The sequence below is a fragment of the Rhipicephalus microplus genome, chromosome 8 (genome assembly GCF_043290135.1).
Source record: "Rhipicephalus microplus isolate Deutch F79 chromosome 8, USDA_Rmic, whole genome shotgun sequence".
NCBI lineage: Eukaryota > Metazoa > Arthropoda > Arachnida > Ixodida > Ixodidae > Rhipicephalus > Rhipicephalus microplus.
Window position 1 is genome coordinate 11,744,749 of NC_134707.1, and position 20,594 is coordinate 11,765,342.

Consider the following 20,594-nt stretch of genomic DNA (forward strand, 5'->3'; position numbering starts at 1 on the left):
AAAAGATCAAGCAACATTGCGCATCGGCCTTGGACGCGTGGGCGTCAACGTGGTCGACGCGTGCCAGTAGTTGCACGCCCTTTTTCTCCACAGGCGCGACTAGACGCTTTTGACGCGTAGGCGCAAGCATACGCGTGCCAGTGGTTGGCACTTAACTCTGCTTCGGTTGACCACCTCATAAATATCTGCACGCGATAAAATACTGAAACGATGCGTCACAATAGGCGGACAATATGATTCAACGACGATAATTATCCCAGTTTTCTTCATTAAACTTCTCCAGAAAGAATTGATTGATTGATACGCGGGATTTAACGTCCCAAAACCACTATGCGATTATGAGGAACGCCTTAGTAAAGGGCTTCGCAAATTTCGACTACCTGGGGTTGTTCAACATGCATCCAAATCTGAGCACACTGGCCTACAGCATTTTTGCCTCAATCGAAAATGCAACCACCGCAGCCGGGATTCAATCCCGTGACCTGCGGGAGGTGGCGGGACTTTCCAGAAAGGAGGAACGCTAGATTGTCTATATATATTTTTTTAAATTGAGGTATTTAGTATCGAGAAACAAGGGACCATGACGAAAAAAAAGTAATACTGCCACAAACGAATTAATAGCTCCTTACATTTATATAAAAAAAATTTGGCAGTTGCCACGCTTTTCTTCGTAACTTGGACCAAAATAAATGCAGTAACAAAAAATACTTCGCGTTAGTGCAGCCAGTAGATTCTGGCAGCGATTCATTCAGCTCTGGACAATTCGATAGGCCGAGGACGCCACGCCTGGCTGACACCTAGGCATGTGATCCGCACTACTGAGGCCACCGGATCTTCTAAATAAAGTTCTTTCCTCCTCCTCTTGATCATACGCAAAAAAAGGGGGGGGGGGCAATTTGGAATCCCGTGCGCTCTGCCACGGTCTCCGCCATCACCAGAATCCGCGCCCTCTATCGATAGCCGGGCGCACGAGGCCGTACTCTTTCGCTTTGCTGGGGAGCGCAGCAATTGGAACGGCCGGAGAGAAACACGCCTCGCGCTCGCCATCTCGAAGGCCACGCCTTGTTACCACCACTTCCAGGCGCGGACGCTGGGTGAAGTTGAAGCCACGAAGACGCCACCGAAATCTGCGACGTCACGGCATTTGGTGCGAGAATCTCGAGGCGGCGCCACCCGCAAATTTTCTTTTCGTGCGTTTTCTCGCTTACTCAGCGTCGTTTTCGCGAGTGGAGTGGCGTTTTCGGAATAGTGAAATTGTAATTATTACGCGAAAAATCATTTTGCTCTTTAACATCTTTTTTAACGAGCTGCTTCTATCAAGGCACTCTAGCGCGGAGCGGGCACTTCGCGGCAGCTACGCAGTTCACGATGCATAAATAAGCAAATGGCCAAGTACATGTGCAGTTACAGGCAGTGCATGAGACGAACTTGATTATGGAATTATATTATTTGTCCACAGAGCGAGCATCAGCGTCGGCATAATTTTCTTTCGGGAGGGTGCCCATGTTGCAATGAATGAATTTGGGGTGGGGGGGCAGCGCGGTGAGGCTTAGGTCGGGACAAATGCCCCTTTTGCCGCCTCCTGTCAACCCCCCAAGAGAGCGGGTGATTTCTAGATTACTGAAATTTAATTGTAAAATTCGACAAGCAATCGGAAGCATTTCCTCAGTGTTCTGGGAAAGTCTCGAAGGACACCTCTGAAGGCAAGCTCTGGCGTCTTTTTACCATATTGCGACATCGCTGTTTTCAAATATTGACAGGTCTGTATCAGGTAAGGCGTGTTTACGCTAGAGGGACAGGACACTGACAAGACCCCGACAAAGACGCGAGGCAGACGCAGAAGACCATCGGCCAAAGGGTCGCCAGACCCCATGGTCACACTAGGCCGACGACAACGCCTCAAAAGACAGCATATCGTCGTAGTGTAACATAATGACAGACCGAAAACATGAGCAAAGCGTTTCTGCAGACCTGTCATCAGCGTGTCTTAGGAAGATCTTCGGCTGAGCGAAAATTTGCCGCATGTCTTTGTTTCAAACGGCCCTGAAGGGGACAATCTTGGGGGAGTCAACAATGCCTCTACTAGGCTTCCCAGGCGTCTGAATAGACATCTTGAGCACCCAGCCGAAGTCTTTTCTTTGCTTCCCTTTTGTGTCCCTCGTCACCGTGGACAATAGCAGGGGCTGCGCCCCATAGCCAGAGAGGGACAATGATAGAGCAGGGAGCATGGCTGAAAATGAGGTGTAGGTGTGCAAGTTTAGTCGGCGTCGCTGTGTGTGCCAATGTGACTACAGATTTGGCGAATGAACGACTGAGCACGGCAAGGCGTGGGCGGAGTCTTCGAAAGACCATGGTGCACTGTTTGTCTTTGCAGTGTACATAGGACAACAGGACAAAAGACACTCCCAAAGACAGTCCACAGACCGAAATCAGTGTCCAGTCTCTCTAGTGTAATTGCGCCTGTAGAATGGTTCACTTAGCCCAGAAATTCGCCCTTGATTTTAGACAACCTAAAACAAGGCCCCTGAACTTTCAAATGGCTACCTACACAGTGCAACGTCTGTGATGATATCACACTCTACCCCACTGAAATGTACACACACCACACATAACTCTAACGCGACTATCAGACATTTTTTCGGGGAAAATTTGGATTCATTTCGACCACCTAAGAATTTTTCCTTAATGCACGCCTTGAAACTGTGAGCACACTGGCATGTTAGTACTTCGCTTGCATAAAAATGTGGCCACGATGACTAGGAATTTAGCCTCAAACCTAAATACCAGCAGAAAAACACCACAGCTGCTAAGTGTGCCCACTGAGATGAGTTGGCTAGTTCTTATTGTAAGGTGTAGCTATCTCAACCAGCCAGACACATATACAGAAAATAGTGCTACAAGATAGGATGACGGTAAACAACACAGACAACCAAGGTTCTTTTGTTTTATCTGATCATATGCCACCATTTCCTGCATGTAATCATGAATGAAACAGACCAAATATGCACCCTTTTGCAGACACACTATACAAAATATCAAGTAAAAAGGGCCTCTTTTTTTGTCCCACAACAATAATCGTCATTTATATTGCGTTCCATACTTGCCCTATCGTCCCGTGCAGGGTACATTGCTGTCACGAACGGCATGCGCGTTAAAAGGGTTACATTGCATTCTCAATAGGAAAGTGGCCAGCACTGAGTTTTCAACAAAGGAAGCGCACGCAAGCCTGATGACAATTACCGTTGTGAAACAAAAAGACATTGTTTTTACTCGATATTTTTTTAATATTGTAGAACGAATTTCAACATAGTCGACAAGTTAAGCTTGATGCTCAAAAACAAAAAAGGACACACTAGAAGAACTCAAATATAAACAGGCTGAACAGCATAAACAGTAAAAATCTGTGACATCACAGTGAGTTGAAACAGAAAATTACACACGATGCCATCGCTCATCACAAAGCCGTTGTACTAGTGCGCATCAAGGCTTACGAAGCTATGCTTTATGGCAACAAACAACTTTCTTGCACCTACACAAGAATAACATAAATAATACAGCTTAAACTGTGTTTCTCAGACATGCTACTTCAACAAACGAATACTGCTTGTGTCTGCTTCTAAATGAAGTGGGAACTACGTTAAGAGCACACACAATACACACAAACAACAAAATGACATAAAGCCTAGATAGACCATATAAAAATTCCTCATAAATTTAATGCTGGACACAAAGTGGCAGTAACATCATGAAGTCGGCCAGTAAGGAGGCTGTCAGGAACCAGCACTTCTGCAACAGTTTTACTAGCAGAACAGTCAACTCCTTTGAGGTCTGTGGCAGACAGTTCAACATGGATTAGTTCTCCCACAAGACTAGTATTTGAAGGCAGGCCAGTGCCTTGCAACTGCAGCAGTCACCAACCAGGATGTATAATGTTTATTTTAGTGATGAGATCAATGCATATTGAGAAATAAATGTGGCGATATGAACAAAATTATGAAGACAAAAAAATGTCTATGCACAAAGCAATGTGAAGGCACGTTACCCAGTAGCTTATTTACAGATATGCATGATGGTTGACTTATCTTGTACACTGTCTAGCTGGCACCTATTTTCTTTTTTTCGTTAATCGAGTTGATGCTGTCATTTTTCTTTTAGTACCAATGTCTCCATAAGCTGTACGTCTGGCATCGCCAGCACCACTACACCCAGACATGCTTCGTTCCGCCGGAACTGTGGTTTGGTTTGCATCGACTAGCTCTTGTTGCAACACAGCAGCATCGCGTACACAGCGCACAGAATTTACCTCCTCCATCCGAGCCCTGACTTGTGATTTTGCGCATAATGTGCTCTGCCTGGGGTTTCCTTGCTCAAGATCCCTAGAACACACTTCAACTGGCAGTTCAGCAGGCTCCGAGTCACGTTCAACCTCAAAGCAATCTATTGTTTCTGGCGATTTGGACGTTTCTCGCAATGCACGAGCCCTGTCTTCATGGGCTTTCACATCCAGTACTGTCGCTTGGGCCTCAATATGAATTAAGGCACTGCTCACAGTTGTCGGGAATGAGTTGTCAGTGCCCTTGTCTAGTGTCTCATTTGGCTCAAATTTGACACAGATGTCTATGTCAGATGTCCTACTTGTTTCTTGCAGTGCACCGTCAGTGTCTTCAATAAATGTCAGATATGGCTCATCTTTAACAAAAGCCTTTGTTTCTGGTGTTTCGCTCAATTTTTCCTGCAACACGCAATTAGTATCATCACAGCCTGCCATAAATGGCTCATTTGACCTGAGCTTGACACAAGTTTCAAAATCTAATGCCTTGCTACCTGCTAGTGGTGACGATGCACAAGCAGCACCTTCACTGGCCGCCAGGCACGTCTCATTCGGTTCAACCTCGAAGCAGGTACTCATTTCTGGCGCATCGCTAACTACTTTGGCCTCGGTTGGTTTGACTTTGATACAAGCTTCCCATTTAGATGCTTTGGTAATATTTTCCTGCAACATGAAATCAGCACCTTCAGGAACAGTCATCCCTGTTTCATTTGGTTCAGTCGTGACGAAAGACGCCATTCCTGATGCTGTGCTAGTCAGTTCCTGCAACACATAATAAGCATCACCACTGGCTTCCACCTGAGCCTCTTTTGGTTCTACACTGATGCAAACTTGCAATTTGCTTGCCTTGCTTGTCTCTTCCTGCGACATGCGATCGACATCTTCGTGCGCTGTCATGCTTTGGTCATTTGGTTCGGCCTTGATACAAGGTGCAATATCAGCATCTTGATGGGATGTCAAGAGCACCTCATTCACTTCAACATTCAAGGGAGTGGCCTGGGCCACCCCATGTTCAGCATGGGCTTCTACATGTCCCTCATTCAGTTCACCCTTGATACTAACTTCTATTTCAGATGCCTCGCTAATTTCTTCCTGCCCAGTAAAACTGATATTTTCACGAGCAGTCATATTTGGCTCGTTTGGCTCGGCTTTCACACAAGTTTCTATTACTTCTGCATTTCTGTTCCCTCCCTGTGCCGAACAGTCAGCAGTGCCATGAGCTGTCACTTGTGGCTCATTTAACTCAGCCTTAATGAGAACTGAGGCATCACTCACTGTTTTCAATAAGCAATTGATGTTCTCAGGGACAGCGGCAAGAGGCTTATTTGGTTTGACATTCCTAAAAGCTTCCCTCGATGCCTTCATTATCATTTGCTGAAGTACAGGATCAGTATTTGCATTCGCTGTCACGTGTGGTCTGTTCTGGTAAGCAGCTAGAACACGTGAAATGTCCTGTCCCTCAGCAAGTGAGAACATCTCTTTAATGTGTTGGCACGGTGGCCCAGCCTTGAACTCAGAACAAGAGCAGCTTATAATGTTGACATTCACTTTGTCAAACGTACTACTCTGAACACAAGAAGGGACTGACAAAGTGCTGTTTTTTTTGCATAGAGAGGCTTCAGCCAAGCCTTGCCCAGATTGTTTTGCACCACTAACAGTTTCGCTGTGGGCACACGTGGGCAATGCGCTGAGGTGAAGAGGGTGCATGGAGTTTGCACTGGCTTGAACAGCTTGCGGCTTGTTATTTGGTGAGAACTTCTTTGTGAATACTCGAACGAGTCCTCGAGCACGGTGGCTACAATATTTTGCTAAGCAGGACTGTGCTTTTGAGCTTTCAGTCCCTGGATGCGCTATCAAGTCGCCAAAACAAAACGCCTGTCCCTGATTATCTGCCAGCATTTCAACGACCAACAGCCACTTTTGATATACATAACTTTGCAGCCTTTTGTTTCTTTGCCAATGGGGAGATTGTTCCAGCATTTCCAGCACTGACCTGCGCTCATCGTCGCTTTTGCTGCACGTAACTTTTTGCAGCATTTCCTTGATGAAACTGATGTCCTTTGCATCGCTCGATGTTGTGGGTTGCCACTCACTCCACGATATAGCTCGGTGGAAGTTGCATAGTAGAGGACGGCTGTCCGGAAACATGGAAGAGAGTGCGTTGATTTCTGCTTCACTGTGTTCTACAATCCAAAATTTCGTAATGGCAGCGTATGGGTCACGAGCCTTGAACAAATCAAATGCCTTCGCCATGCAGTCAAGCATCTCAAAGTCAATGAGAAACACACCAGCCAAGGCATGATGCATTGGTGTTTTGAAGCCTAGGAGAAAAGCCGGTAGGACATAGTCGGTTCCGCACAATGCCATTTCAATACAAATGACAATCTCAGAATGCTTGTGCATGAGATGTGCCACAAAATTTGTATTGGCACAACGTCGCAATACGTCCTTGCATTCACTTGCTACTGTCCTCAAGACATTGCACTTGAGTTCCATAGGTTTAAAATGACGACCTGTTTCCGGCCACTTCTCATGTAGTTCATTCACAAAACATGCGATGTCCTCTTGCACGATAGAACTAAACTCGTCCTTCAACAGGGCTCTTCGTAAAATATCTTGTATGGTTTCCTTTGTGGCGTCGAAATACTTGCACTTTGTTTTTAAGTTCAGATCGCCTGCCAACAGAACTTCTTTAACACAATATGTCAAACAGTTCCCCTTTGTTGCAGGTAGTGGCACGTTTGTCTGGGCTACTTGCATTTGATTTTGCATTATGTTCATGTTTGCTGGCTGTTTGTTGCAGCAGCTTTCTGTGTTGTGGTTCGAATGGTCTGCTGGCTGTTCTGTGCATTCTTTGATGCAATATGTCGAACAGTTCTCGTTTGTTGCAAGTAATGACATGTCTGTCTGAGCCAATTGCACCTGATTTTGCATTACGCTGATATTTGCTGGCTGTTCTTCGCAGCAGCTATCTGTGTCATGGTTCAAATGGTTTGCTGGCTGCTCTGCGCATTCTTTGATGGAACTTGTGAAACAATTCTCATTCGTTTCAAGTAATGGCGTGTTTGTCTGTGCGGATTGCATCTGATTTTGCATTACTTTCATATTTGCTGGCTGTTCTTCACAGCAGCTATCCATGTCATGGTTCAAACGATTTGCTGCCTGTTCTGCACATTCTTTGATCCAATATGTCAAAAAGTTCTTGTTTGTTGGCGATTGCATCTGATCTTGCATTATGGTCATGCTTGCTGGGACATGTTTTTCGCAGCAGTAATCTTCGTCATCGTTGAAACTAGTAATTTTGTCGCACATCTTGATGTAAAAACGTTGATGCCTGAGCAGAGGCTTCCAAACAGACTCTTTATGAAGAGCCTGCTTCAGTCGCCACAGCGTTTCTTTTATGGCTGCTTCACGTCCTCGACTTGTAGAGTATTTTGTAAGGAAAGGCACCTGAAAAAGGCAGAGTGGAAATGCACGACAGTGTGAGAGTGTGGCACAAACTTCTGGGCTGAGCGAATCTCTACAACAATGACAAAAGACAAAAACAATGGTACCTACCCCTTCATACCACGAAGCCCAAAAGAAAATTCATATAAGCCTCTGAGAAAGCTCCTCTGCTGACATAAAGTTAATTCCAGACTGAGACCTTTAAGTAATACTGTCCTGAAAGTGTTGAATTTTTAGAGTGCAGCTCTTCGACGCACGTTAGTGCGCTGAGCGGTATTGATTGATTTGTGGGGTTTAACGTCCCAAAACCAATATATGATTATGAGAGACCCTGCAGTGGAGGGATCCAGAAATTTCGACCACCTGGGGTTCTTTAACGTGCGCCTGAATCTGAGCACACGGGCCTACAGCATTTCCGCCTCCATCGCAAATGGAGCCGTCGCAGCCGGGACGATACCCCGACCTGCAGGTCAGCAGCTGAGTACCTTAGCCACCGTGGTGGGGCTGAGCAGTATTGCCACTGGAGTTGTCAGCATAACCGCTAAAGGCGGAGTTTCGGAACAAATTCTTTTTTTCTGTTCGAAAACTAAAAAAACATGTTCCATAATGGTTCGTAACAGTTTTTATCAGTATGCGAAATTTGAAGTGAGGTAATGACAGCATGTTGGACTAAAATAAAGCACGTTCTTTCCAAGTTTTTTAGAGGAGCGCAAGTCGCTGTAACACGCATTTCTACAAATTAGTGCGATCCGGCACCCTTCTCATTCACATTATTTATTTTCTCAAAAGTGAATTACGAGTTTTTTTTTTAGCAGGCTTGATCCTTTGTGCCTAGAGAGTGAGCATGGTCTCATAAGCAGCCTCAAATGTACTCTGTGATGTGCGAGACAGTTGGTATAATGAAACAAACTTCAGCGCCAAGAATGCCCTCTCTATGCGGGCCAACGTGAAAGGCACTCAAAAGTCCACTGCGCCAGTTTAAACATCTCAGGTTTCCACTTTTCCTTCACGAAATTTCAGCACATTTTTTGTTTGGAATTCCTGCCTGAGAAACAAACTGTTACTGCATTCTGAGATATGCATTACTACTCACTTTGCATGACATCGTTAGTACCAGACTGACAAGTTTTCCCGTGAACAGAAAAACGATTGAAAAAAAAAATATCTGTTTCATTCGAGAAAGAAATAATACATAACATTTTAGTTACATTTTCTTTCTGGTTAAAAATATTGAGTTCTTTATTATTCCTTCATTATCATTCCGATTCAACACACTAACTAGAGCAAACGAGTGCGAAAGAGAGCCAATGAGGACAAAGCGGAGAAAACGCGGAGCCCGTCGATGTCACGAGCCGTTAGCCTCTAATCATTCTTCATGATGAAACAAGTGCTAAAAATACACACATTCAGAGAGGACACAGACAAGGGCTTTGAGTGTGTGTATTTTTAGCGCTTGTTTCATCATGAACCTTTACCAACACGCCCAACTGGCAGTTATCCTAAATCATTCTTCCTCTGTCACGCGCACTGGCCCCTCGGTTCGTGACGCCTGCAATGCACAGAGTGGTGTGGCGTAGCGCTGGAGTGCTGTAAGTTTCTGTGGAACTATGCAACGAATGTTACATTGCTACAACTGCGGATAGCCAAAACTTGAAACAGAGTTGGCATTGCCCCAAACACGAAGCCAACACAAAACACCCATTACAGAGTGTCACAGTTTTCCGTTGCTTGAAAAGCTTCGTTCTGTTTCCGTGAAATCTATATAAACTGCGATTACTGCAATGCTAAGAGACATGAACTTGGCAGTGAAACCCTTGAGTGTGTTTCTCTTGGTCAAGTGACACTAGTACAGTCAATCCCGGTAGTACAGAATCAGAAAGGGATCCCAAAATATTTAACTATACCAAAATCAACGCTTTGACGAACACCTGGCTGGTCGAGAAGAACCATTGAATAAATAAATGGGCACTAAAAAGATGACGACTAAAGATGAGGAATAAATAGACGAGGCGAGACTACAGTCAAACTCCACTACAACAAGATTTCCGCTTTAACGGACGTTTTTCGTTTCCCCGCTCGCATGCCATAGGCTTTAAAGTATTAAAACTTCCTCCACAACAAACCACTTTTTTATTGTTTTCCCGGTTCAACGAAATTTTCCCGGGACACGAGTTACAAAACCAGCCATAAATCAAACCACGCTAACTGGTAAATTGGAGTGAAAACACTTTTATCCTTAAAACCGGCACGAAAAAAAAAAGTACACACGACAGCGGCTACTTGCGTTTATTATATTTTTTTCTTGCCCTGCCTCTAATAGGCAATTCTTATTAGCTGGCCCACATTCAGAGTCTACATTAAGCATTTTCTTGGTTATCTGACAGCTAAAACGATCGCAAACGCACCAAAGTAGACCTGAGTCTACGTAACCTGCCAAATGCTGCAAAACCTTGATACCCTGGAAGACGCCATAGTTTCTGGTTGATGACGATGCTCCGCAGCATTCCAAGAAGCATATAGTTATGCCGTGAAAGCTTGTGAGCTTGGCCAGCCAAAGCAGAGCCCAATCCACACGTTAAATATTGGCTGCTGGCCCGTCTTTTTTTTTTTCCACGTGTTCTGTGGCATTAGCAGTGTTAGTCTTAGTTAGTCTACGCCTCATGCCTCATCTCGTTAGCTTTGTAGATCAGTAGTCCAGCACCTTGTTAGCTCCAACTTGCATATTTCTTTTTCTTCGGTCTACGGCGCGAGTGCTTATGGCAGCACTACAGAGTAAGAAACGGAAGTTTCTTTTACTGGAGCAGGAGGCGGAAATGATTGCCACGACAGCAGCAGGACGAAAAAAAAGGATGCAGCGCCTAGGAATGTGGTACTTCGCCGAGGTTGCTGTAGACGATACTGAAGCCCGAAACGAGCGTCTTAAGTCGAGCGTCTTAAGTGCGCTAAAGGGAAGAAGACGACCCAACCAGCCCATGAAGAACTCGACAAGGCAGTGTATGCCTGGTTTCGCAAAACGAGGGCTAAGAAGATACCAATCAGCGGTAGCCTCATTCTGCAGAAAGCACTGAACTACGCCTGGGTTTTAAATGGTTTTGTGCACATTTTCTCAATGAACGTACCACTTTAGGTAGCTTGTGTGATATCAAAGCCCACCATTTTATAATTAAATGTAAAGGCAATCTCCAATGGCGAGCAGTAAGGCACATTGTTTTGCTGATGTTTTCTTGTATCCCTAGATTACTAACGCGAATACATTGTAAGTCTTTGTGTTAAAAACCAGAGAGTATTACCTCACTACGCAGTGCTCTTCCCAGCCCCTAATTCCTTTCACCACCATTTGAAGCTTATCAGTGACCTAGTGCACAGTGTTTTCTGGTTAGTAGCTGAGCGACTGAGCTTCAGCTTCAGATCGTCTGTGGCTCAAAAGCAAGTCAGTGGCAAAAACAGGGCAGTCCAATCGCCATCGCTATTAAGCAATGGCGGCACCCATGCTTGCTGAACAGCGGTGGTTTCTGGTGGTACCAACGCGTTTTAGACTTTGTGGACCTATTTTCAGGTTCTGAAAATGCATAAAAATGTTAAAGATTGTGTTTACTGTATATCAATAAATATCTGATCTTGGAATTGCATCATGAAATTTCGTTGAAGCGGGACGGCAGAAGAAAATGTGTAAGTTGTGGTAACAATATTGGCGACTCTTATGGACTGCTGACAGGGAACTGCAAATCTTTTGTTGTAGTGGTAATTTCGTTGAAGTGGCATTTGTTGTAGCGGGGTTTGACTGTATTAATAAGAAATAACAAATAATAATGCCAAGGAAAGTACTTACACTATTTCTTTGGCATTATTGTCTGTTGTTTCTCGTTAATAGTGGCTTATTACAGTATGTTTGAGCTAATATCCTACCCGAAATTCTGGGTACATATCCACTTGCTTGATGTACATCATGGCAGGGCGGCGGATGAGTTCTGCACCACGGCAGTTGTCGTGCTTCATCAAGATAGCTGCAAACCAGTCTGTCTCTTCTTTCTGCATAAGAACAGAAAAAGTACACATGAACACATGATGAGAATTGCAGGATAATCACCAATAAATTACCGAAAACAGTACAGTAACTTACCATTATATTAAAAACACTTTAGCTGAAGTACTGCTGTGTTCGATGTTTCTCCAAGCCTATGCCAGTACATGCTCTTCAAACATGATCTTTAAAAGTGCTGTGATTTCTTCGCTTTATCGTTAAGAACAAAGCGAAAAATCTGTGTATACGCAGGGAATCTTCGCGCTTATTACTATCGCAATCTCTAGCACTATCACAAATACCTAGAAATCGCTACATCTAGGAACCTAGACAGGGACTACCATACAAAATAACATTTCCTCATCTGCTCTAACAAAACAACACCTTCTATGCCACAAGCATAAAAATGCACCATATTGAGTTAAATCATTATTTTTTTCTTTATCTAACACAAACTAAAATGTTATTGCAGTGAGGAACTGCACAGAGGAAAGAAGTCAAGTCAGCATGAATGATGATCTTAAGAGTGCATGATGAATCGCAATCACTATGTTCTGTCATGTCTAAACACTACTGTGTAAAATTACCAGGCCCGATAAAGAACACACAGCCCGATCATCCCGCATGGATCCCGCCGGCTCTGCCACCAATCCTACCGGTCCTGACGCCCAAGAAGACGCCAGACCTAGCGGTGCGGCAGTCGCTGCGATTCAACATGTCAACCTGCCACCATTTTGGCCCAACAGCCCCAGCACATGGTTTCTGACGGTCGAGGCGCACTTCCGTCTACGGCAAATCACCAGCCAACAGACCAGGCACTGGCATCTGGTATCCTGCTTACCTCCGGATGTAGCCGACGACTTAGCTGATATTTTAGCGTCGCCGCACCCGAGCCATCCCTACGACACGTTGAAGGCAGCTATCATTTCCCGCCAGTCTGAGTCCGAACACAGCAGACTCCAGCAGCTCATCACGGCTACAGAGCTCGGTGACCGTCGCCCATCACAGCTCCTGCGACGCTTGCACCAGCTCCTTGGCGGCCCCTCCGCCCCTCAAGGGGAGAAGTTGTTACGTGAGTTGTTCCTCCAGCGCTTACCGCAGAGCATGGTCCCGGTCCTCGTAGCTGCAGGAGATGTCCCACTAGACACACTCGCTGAAATGGCTGACCGAGTGGCGGACTACTCGCGGGCAAATAGCCTCAACGCCGTTACCCTACCGCCACCGGCCACCGCTGCAGACCCGGCGCTCGCGAGCATCGAGAACCGTTTGGACGCCCTTGTCAGGCGCCTCGATGACTTTGTACCTGCGCATCGTCGACCGTCATCCAGGTTCCAGATACACAGTCGCTCCTCGACCCCCCCACTTCTCCCACCCGACGCGCCGCGGGACGTTTCATCCTCAACCGTGTGCTGGTACCACCGCCGATTCGGTGCCTCTGCTTGCAAGTGCACTCGCCTGTGCTCCTGGTCGGGAAATGCGACGACCGGCTACTGACGGCGGCAAGTGATACTGGTCGAAAGTCATGCCGCCTTTTCTATGTTTCTGATAAGATCACTGGTGCTTGCTTCCTAGTCGACACAGGAGCCCAGGTTAGCGTCATCCCGGCCTCGTGTGCAGATCGCCGTCGCAACGAACAGACCTGCCCACTCCAAGCGATCAACAATTCCGCCATTCGCACATACGGCCAACGCTCTCTTACACTTGACCTTGGACTACGCCGTACGTTCCGCTAGATTTTCATCCTCGCTGACGTCTCGCAAGCTGTTTTTGGAGCTGACTTCCTCAGTTTTTTTCAACCTTGCTGTGGACATGCATGCTCATCACCTCATTGATCTCAACACCCGCCTCTCCGCCAACGGTGTACTCTGTACTTCCTCCCCAACGGGACTGCGAGCTCTCACACCTGCTTCGCCGTGTGCAAAAATACTCGACGACTTTCCCACCATCACGAAGCCGCACACCAGAGAGTCACCGGTGAAGCATTCCATCACTCACCACACTGTGACCACTGGACCTCCCGTTTTTACATGACCCCGTCGACTATCTGGAGAACGCCTCGCCATCGCCCGCCGTGAGTTTGAGCACATGCTTGAACTCGGCATTGTGTGGCCTTCCTCCAGCAACTGGGCGTCGCCACTCCACATGGTGCCGAAGAAAGATCCTGGCGACTGGAGACCATGTGGGGATTACCGCGCTCTCAATGCCCACACCTTACCAGATCGCTATCCACTTCTTCACATACAGGATTTCACATCAAATTTGGCTGGGTGCACAATCTTCTCTAAGATTGACTTAATTACGGCTTACCGTCAGATTCCTGTAGAACCCGCCGACATTCCGAAGATGGCCATCACCACCCCATTCGGTCTGTTTGAATATGTGAGGATGCCTTTTGGATTGCGCAACTCTGCACAGACCTTTCAGCGCACTATCAACGAGGTCACGCGAGGTCTCGATTTCTTATTAGCCTATCTTGATGACCTCTTTGTAGCAAGCTCATCCGGCCCTGAGCATGCAGCCCACCTGCGCACCCTGTTCCACCGCCTGGGTGATTACGGCTTCGTAATTAATCCCAATAAGTGCCTCTTCGGCGTCGCTACAATAGAGTTTCTAGGCCACCTTGTCACTCCAAAGGGTATCCAACCACTCGCCAGCAAAGTGAAGGCTATTCAAGACTTTCCACCCCCGACTTCACTGAAGAGACTCCGAGAATTTCTGGGCCTACTAAACCTCCATCGCCGCTTCCTTCCAAAGTGCGCCACATTCCTAAAGCCCTTGAACGACCTATTGGCTAAAAAGAAAGACCCGGCTGCGCCACTGGAGTGGCCCAAGGACGCTGCATCTGCCTTCGACACTGCCAAGCAGGCTCTGGCAGACGCTACCATGCTCATACATCCCGTCCCTGATGCCCCAATTCGTCTCATCACCGATGCATCAAGCGTGGCAGTTGGCGCTGTTCTCGAGCAGCACGTATCCGATTGGCAGCCCCTTGGGTTTTTCTCGCAAAAACTGAAGCCACCAGAGACAAAATACAGTACATTTGCCCGAGAACTCCTCGTGGTATACCTCGCCATCAAACATTTTCGTCATTTATTGGAGGGCCGGGACTTTTAAGTCGTTACAGACCACAAGCCCCTGACGTTTGCCTTCCATCGCAATCACAGCAATTATACTGCACGGGAGATCCGTCAACTATGCTTTATTTCCGAGTTCACTGTGGATCTCAGACACGTACATGGGCCGGAAAATTCTGCTGCTGATGCACTATCCCGCATCACTGATGCACTATCCCGTGCTGTGTGACTTCAGCACGTGCATTCCAAATGTTACCCTTAATTTATGTCAGCTGTTAGCCAATAGCATGCTGTCCGACCTCAAACAGCAGAGGCCAACTGCTTTGAAAAGTGTGAGGACAGGCATTTGTACAGAGAGAGGGCACTTCAAAAAGTGGCTATTTCGCACTCCACTTGTACGAATTAAGCGCCGTTCACTACTGCAAGATTTGGCTGACAGCCTACCACGGTGTGAAGCGTGGAAACTTGGGACAGTTGGTAGAACATAACTAAATGTAGAAACGATGAAACCTAGAAGTAGTTAGCGCGTAACTACGGAAGCGAAAAAACAAGGACAGAAAAGAGCACTGACTTTGAACAAAGTGAATTGGAAGTTGAAAGTTAGCCCTCTTTGCTGTCCTTGTTTTTTCGCTTCCATAGTTACACAGTATCTGCTTCTGGGTTGCACTGTTCCTACATTCAGTTTCACCACGGTGGTCTAGTGGCTAAGGCACTTGGCTGCTGACCCGCAGGTCCTGAGATGGAATCCCGCCCGCATTTTCAATAGAGGCGAAAATGCTTGAGGTCCGTGCGCTTAGATTTAGGTACACCTTAAAGAGCCCCAGGTGGTCTAAATTTCCGGAGCCCTCCACTACGGCACCTCTCATAATCACATGGTGGTTTTGGGATGTAAAACCCCAGATATCATCCTAATGATTTGGCCAAGCTGTCCTTAGCAGTGCTTTCTTGCTGCAAGATGTGCTTGTTTCATCACACCTTAGGAGCAGCTAATGACCTCTTTAATGTGAGCCAACCCCTCGATGTGAACAGTCGTTGCCCTTGCTGGGCAACATTACCAACACGACTCATGTTCTACGGTCATTTAAATCAAGTGCCTAAGTGAAAGGGATACAGATCACACAGCATAACATCAGAAAAATCATTCAGACAAAATTTCCACATCTAAGTATCAAGGTTTTGTGCTGCCATAGTTATCGACGAATATTTTAATAATTGTTGGCATACTCCATCCCACAACCACAAAATGATTATGATAAATGCTGTAGTGAAGGGCTCCGGAAACTACCTGCGGTTCCTTAACATGCATTCAAATATAAGCCCACAAGGCTCAAGCATTTTGCTACCATGAAAATACGACTATCATGGCCAGGATCCAATCCCTCGCATCTTCAGGTCAACAGTCGCACCACAGCCACTGGACCATGGTGGTGGGTAGCACTGCCATGGTTGTAACATGCAAGTCCCCTCCCATACAATGTAGCTGCAAGAAACTTTTCGCGCATTACTCATTGGCCCATCAACAAATTTAAACTCTACTTCCCTTGCTCACTTTTTTCCACGTATTAGAACACACGCCACTTACCTCACCACACTCGGTGTTCCGCACACTTTCAGGGTCAATTTCAATATCGCAGCAGGGTTGCCACAACCACGCAGTCGCCACGACCGTGAACGGCATATCTTCATCTATGAAGACGTGGTCACTCCGAGGGCACTGCCGGAGCCTCTCTGCATTGATAGACCACAGGGCTAAATTGCATGTTTTCTATCAGTGCATCAATGAGTCCATTCTAGCCTATTTGTAAATGTTAAAGCCTGCAAAATATTGTAGAGCTGTGATGATGCGAATAAACTGCACAATCACTCCTAGTGCTTCACCTGTATTCTTTTGTTGTTATTGGAAGGTTGCCTTTCCACATAGTGTTTCACTTGAGAATGTAAGAAGACATTGTTTTATAATAACAATGTCAGAAAGTGCAGTTTTGACTGTGATCAAGCCGGGCATGAATGGAAATTTCTTGACCACTATCGATGCCCTTCTGTAAGTCAATAGGCAAACTGCGAACAAAAATTTCAATGCCTACAGGTCTCTTGCCTCTTACGATGCTTTGAATCTGACATGTAGCGCCACTGAAGCAACTTGTGGCAATAAGCAACCATTCTCTTCTCACAGCAGTGCCAGGTTTACAATAGCATCTAGCCACACATACGTACGTACAAGGTGGAGGGAGAAAGGTCGCTTGTACAAACTGTGGTATGTGGGGATGCAGTAGCTGTAGGAAAGTAGTCAGAGAGCTACCCAAGGCGAAATTCGCAGATTTGGTTTCATTGATTCGACATACTAGATAGGATAAAGGACGAAGAAACCGTTTGAAGCAACTCTGCTGCACTCTTCATGTGGTGTGTCCATTTTCGAATACTGTAGTGCCACATTATACTCTTTGAAAGTTTTCTTAGGCTTCCCATCTCCAGTGCCATTCCAGGTTTATGCATTTGCGCAGGTGGTTCTCTTCTGCAGACTGTCTGAAAGCACCTAATTCTGTGTGCGTATTTTTTTCCCTGTACCGAAAGGGACAATGAGCAAAACGATTTTTCGCGCATTAGTGACGTACAATTTCACAATCCCTAAAACACCACTCTTACCGCCCCACAACACTTTGTAAGTGAGAAAATGGGAGAAAAGAAACTGCGGGTGGAGACGTCACCTTGAAATCCCCGCACCAAACATTGTGACGTCATAAATTTTGCAGGGTGTCTACTAAGTTCTACATAGCTTCTAATCGATAAAATTGGAGTATGTTGTAATCTGTGCATACCATTGACTTAGGATACAAAGTTTCAGCAAATTTCAGCAAGCCAATGCTGCAAAAATACGAAAAATGCGTGGAATTTCTTACGTCACGCATGAAGATTACGGCGTGAAACTTTAAAATGAAACATCAACCTTGATTTTCTCTGCTAATAATGAACTTATGACATTCGAGTTATCAGAGCGCAGTTTATCAATCTAAAACAACTTTTGGTTTCTCTAAAGTGTTCCTTTAACCTGCAAGGTTGAATGTCATGGCAGTTGCAAGTGCATTGCAATATTGGCCCTCTATATAAACACACAGTGACACGCGACATGTACGGACCTGCGGTGTGCTTGCCAGAAGCTATTGTCGAACCCTGTGTTACACGCTAAGAAATCAGTCATTGTAGTATTCCGAATAAGACTAAGCGTTGGTTCGTACTGCATGAGAACGTTTTTTTGGATATGTGGAAATGTGCCAAACAAACAGTGCTAGACGGGGGCTTGGTGCGGCTGCCCTTTTTTAACTGTGCTACCATGTGAAATCTACATAAGCAACTAGCCCAACCTTCCGCCCCGCCGCGGTGGTCTAGTGGCTAAGGTACTCGGCTGCTGACCCGCAGGTCGCGGGTTCAAATCCCGGCTGCGGCGGCTGCATTTCCGATGGAGGCGGAAATGTTGTAGGCCCGTGTGCTCAGATTTGAGTGCACGTTAAGGAACCCCAGGTGGTCGAAATTTCCGGAGCCCTCCACTACGGCGTCTCTCATAATCAAATGGTGGTTTTGAGACGTTAAACCCCACATATCAATCAATTAGCCCAACCTTCCAACACACATGCCGACCTTGCAGTAGAAAGTGATTGTTTAAATGTAAGCCTTCTAAAACAGGTATACTATATATATACCCGGAGTGCATGCCTGGAAAACGCAGTCTACTCGCCCCTAAATGCATTTCATAGGTTACTTTCGGAAGATTTCCAATATAGTGATGCCACTGTGGAGCTCGCAGACGCCGTAAACGTGATTAGTAGCATACAAGTCATCACCACGAAGCCAAGTACTCGGCTTCAAATATTCATGAAAGTTGGATATTTGTCCGCAGCTACAAAATAGCAAGCGGGGTTTGATTCACACTGGCTTGCGGACCGCACTCAGCTTAGAACGTATGCCGGGAAGGGAACTGACAAACAAAGGAGTCTTTGAATAGCCCACGCAAAGCTTTGCATTTGCGTTGCACAATTGTGCAATCACCTCATGCGGGCTCCCATAAAGTGAAGAATGCAAATGATACGCTCAAAAGCTTTGTGTACGCCATTATAAAACTCTCTATTATGCTCGACAGGGCCACACTGGCATTGCACGTTTGAACAGTGGTGGCACCACCATAAAAGCACGCCTGCATACAGGTGTGACAGCTGCATGACATGCAGTGTGATGGCAGCAACTTGCTAATACTGCAATCGCTGTGCGATAAGAAGAGTGCTTTCCGTTAATGTCTAAGGTAACAGCTCGTTATCTGGAATATGCCTGAAAAGGCGTGAGATAGTAGGTTCGCTTCTGGCACTGCTTGGTTCGCATAAAAATTAGCCCGAGGATCTGATCGCACGGAACAGTTAGTAATCGTTAGCGGGTGGGTTGGTGATGGCAAAGCTTTATGCAACGCCAGAGATGTCCATTGACCACGCACATAAGGACATAATTTTTCGAATACCTTCACACATGAAGATGCAAGCGTTGATTTAAATGGGCTAACATATTTTTGAATACGGGGTAAGCAAAATACATTTCAAGCTCATTTAAAATACAACGCGTATGATATGTCCCATACCGAGAACAACACTCTAGACATTACTTCTGACGGTAGCGCACGATAAAAGCTACATTTCTTCCAAATGTTGCGATCCGAAAGCAACACCAGTAAAAACCAGCGCCATACGGTTGACACATCACAAACCTTTTATGCAAGGATATTCCTTCGCTGTCAACGCTTTCAATATCACCTTCTTGGCGGCGAGGTAGCGCATGAACTTGTCAAACTTCTCCTGGGAATCTACATAGCCAGTCCAACAGTCAACGTGCCTTCGAGCGTTTTCGAGGTGCCGAACGTACCGCAACATCTTTACGATGCACGGACTTCTCCTCAAGTGCAGCAACCAAGCGTCAACACACAAAGGTGCACAGGGAAGACACTTTCCCGCGCAGTTGCAGATGCTTTCTGACACAGTGGCTTCAAGCTGCCCGCCAGCCCCTCTGCTTAGTACGTACCGCCGTACGCAAGGGCGGCATTTGTCTGAAGTCACGAGGGTTCTAGCTCTGGTTTCAACCCATATAGTCTCCTATGGTTCTTCCAGTTCACTGTGCTTCGCTAGTTTTAGCCTACTGGTCCCGTTAAAGTCTCGGTTCGCTGCAGTGCACTAACCACTACTCCAGCCACCCGTGGATGCCGGGTTGAACTGACACTTTACATTTCATGCGTGAGCACATCGGTACGTGTCTGCACGTACGCGGCAGCTGTTTTCTTTTTGTGACTATCAGAACCACCAGAACAACGAAACACCAGAATCATGGAGGTAGCATACAGACTCTACAAAAGAAGCTGGGCCGTGAAAGCTACAGCTACGTTAGAGTGTACTAGAACAAGGGGAGTGCCCGGACCGGCCGCAGCACCAATGCATTAAAAGTGAAGCCCAAACGGGGTCAAATCCGCTAGTGGCGCTGCGATCGGTAGTCTGTGACCTGTCGTCGTTTTAAGAGCCGTGCGCAGCTCCGCCGAAGTGGTCGAGGGGTAGAATGCTCGCATCCCACTAAAAAGACCCAGGTTCGAATCACCGCTGTGACCATAGATTTTTTTTTTAATTTCACGTGTACAACTGTATTGTTTGGCTTTTTTTTTAAATATGCCTTCAGTTTCTACATATTGCTACAAAACATT

The 20,594-nt window shown here is 46.1% G+C and overlaps 1 protein-coding gene across 1 annotated transcript; it reads right to left on the minus strand.

Moving 5' to 3' along the window:
- Positions 1–2,930: 2,930 nt before the first annotated feature.
- Positions 2,931–20,309, minus strand: LOC119164137 (uncharacterized). Its single transcript, XM_037416248.2, has 4 exons — positions 19,617–20,309; positions 16,455–16,600; positions 11,684–11,806; positions 2,931–7,780 (listed from the first exon to the last, which is right to left on the minus strand). Exons 1-4 carry the CDS (start codon positions 19,777–19,779, stop codon positions 4,106–4,108), a joined length of 4,107 nt encoding a protein of 1,368 aa, XP_037272145.2. The 5' UTR covers positions 19,780–20,309; the 3' UTR covers positions 2,931–4,105.
- Positions 20,310–20,594: the final 285 nt, after the last annotated feature.

What these genes read in the sequence shown, in the direction of transcription:
- LOC119164137 (XM_037416248.2), bottom strand. Translation starts at nt 19,779, where the DNA reads ATGTTGCGGTACGTTCGGCACCTCGAAAACGCTCGAAGGCACGTTGAC. An exon ending in GGAATATCCTTGCATAAAAG is followed by an intron (nt 16,601 to 19,616) that starts GTTTGTGATGTG and finishes CTATCAATGCAG; the next exon opens with AGAGGCTCCGGCAGTGCCCT. An exon ending in ATATGTACCCAGAATTTCGG is followed by an intron (nt 7,781 to 11,683) that starts GTAGGATATTAG and finishes TGCCTTTTTCAG; the next exon opens with GTGCCTTTCCTTACAAAATA.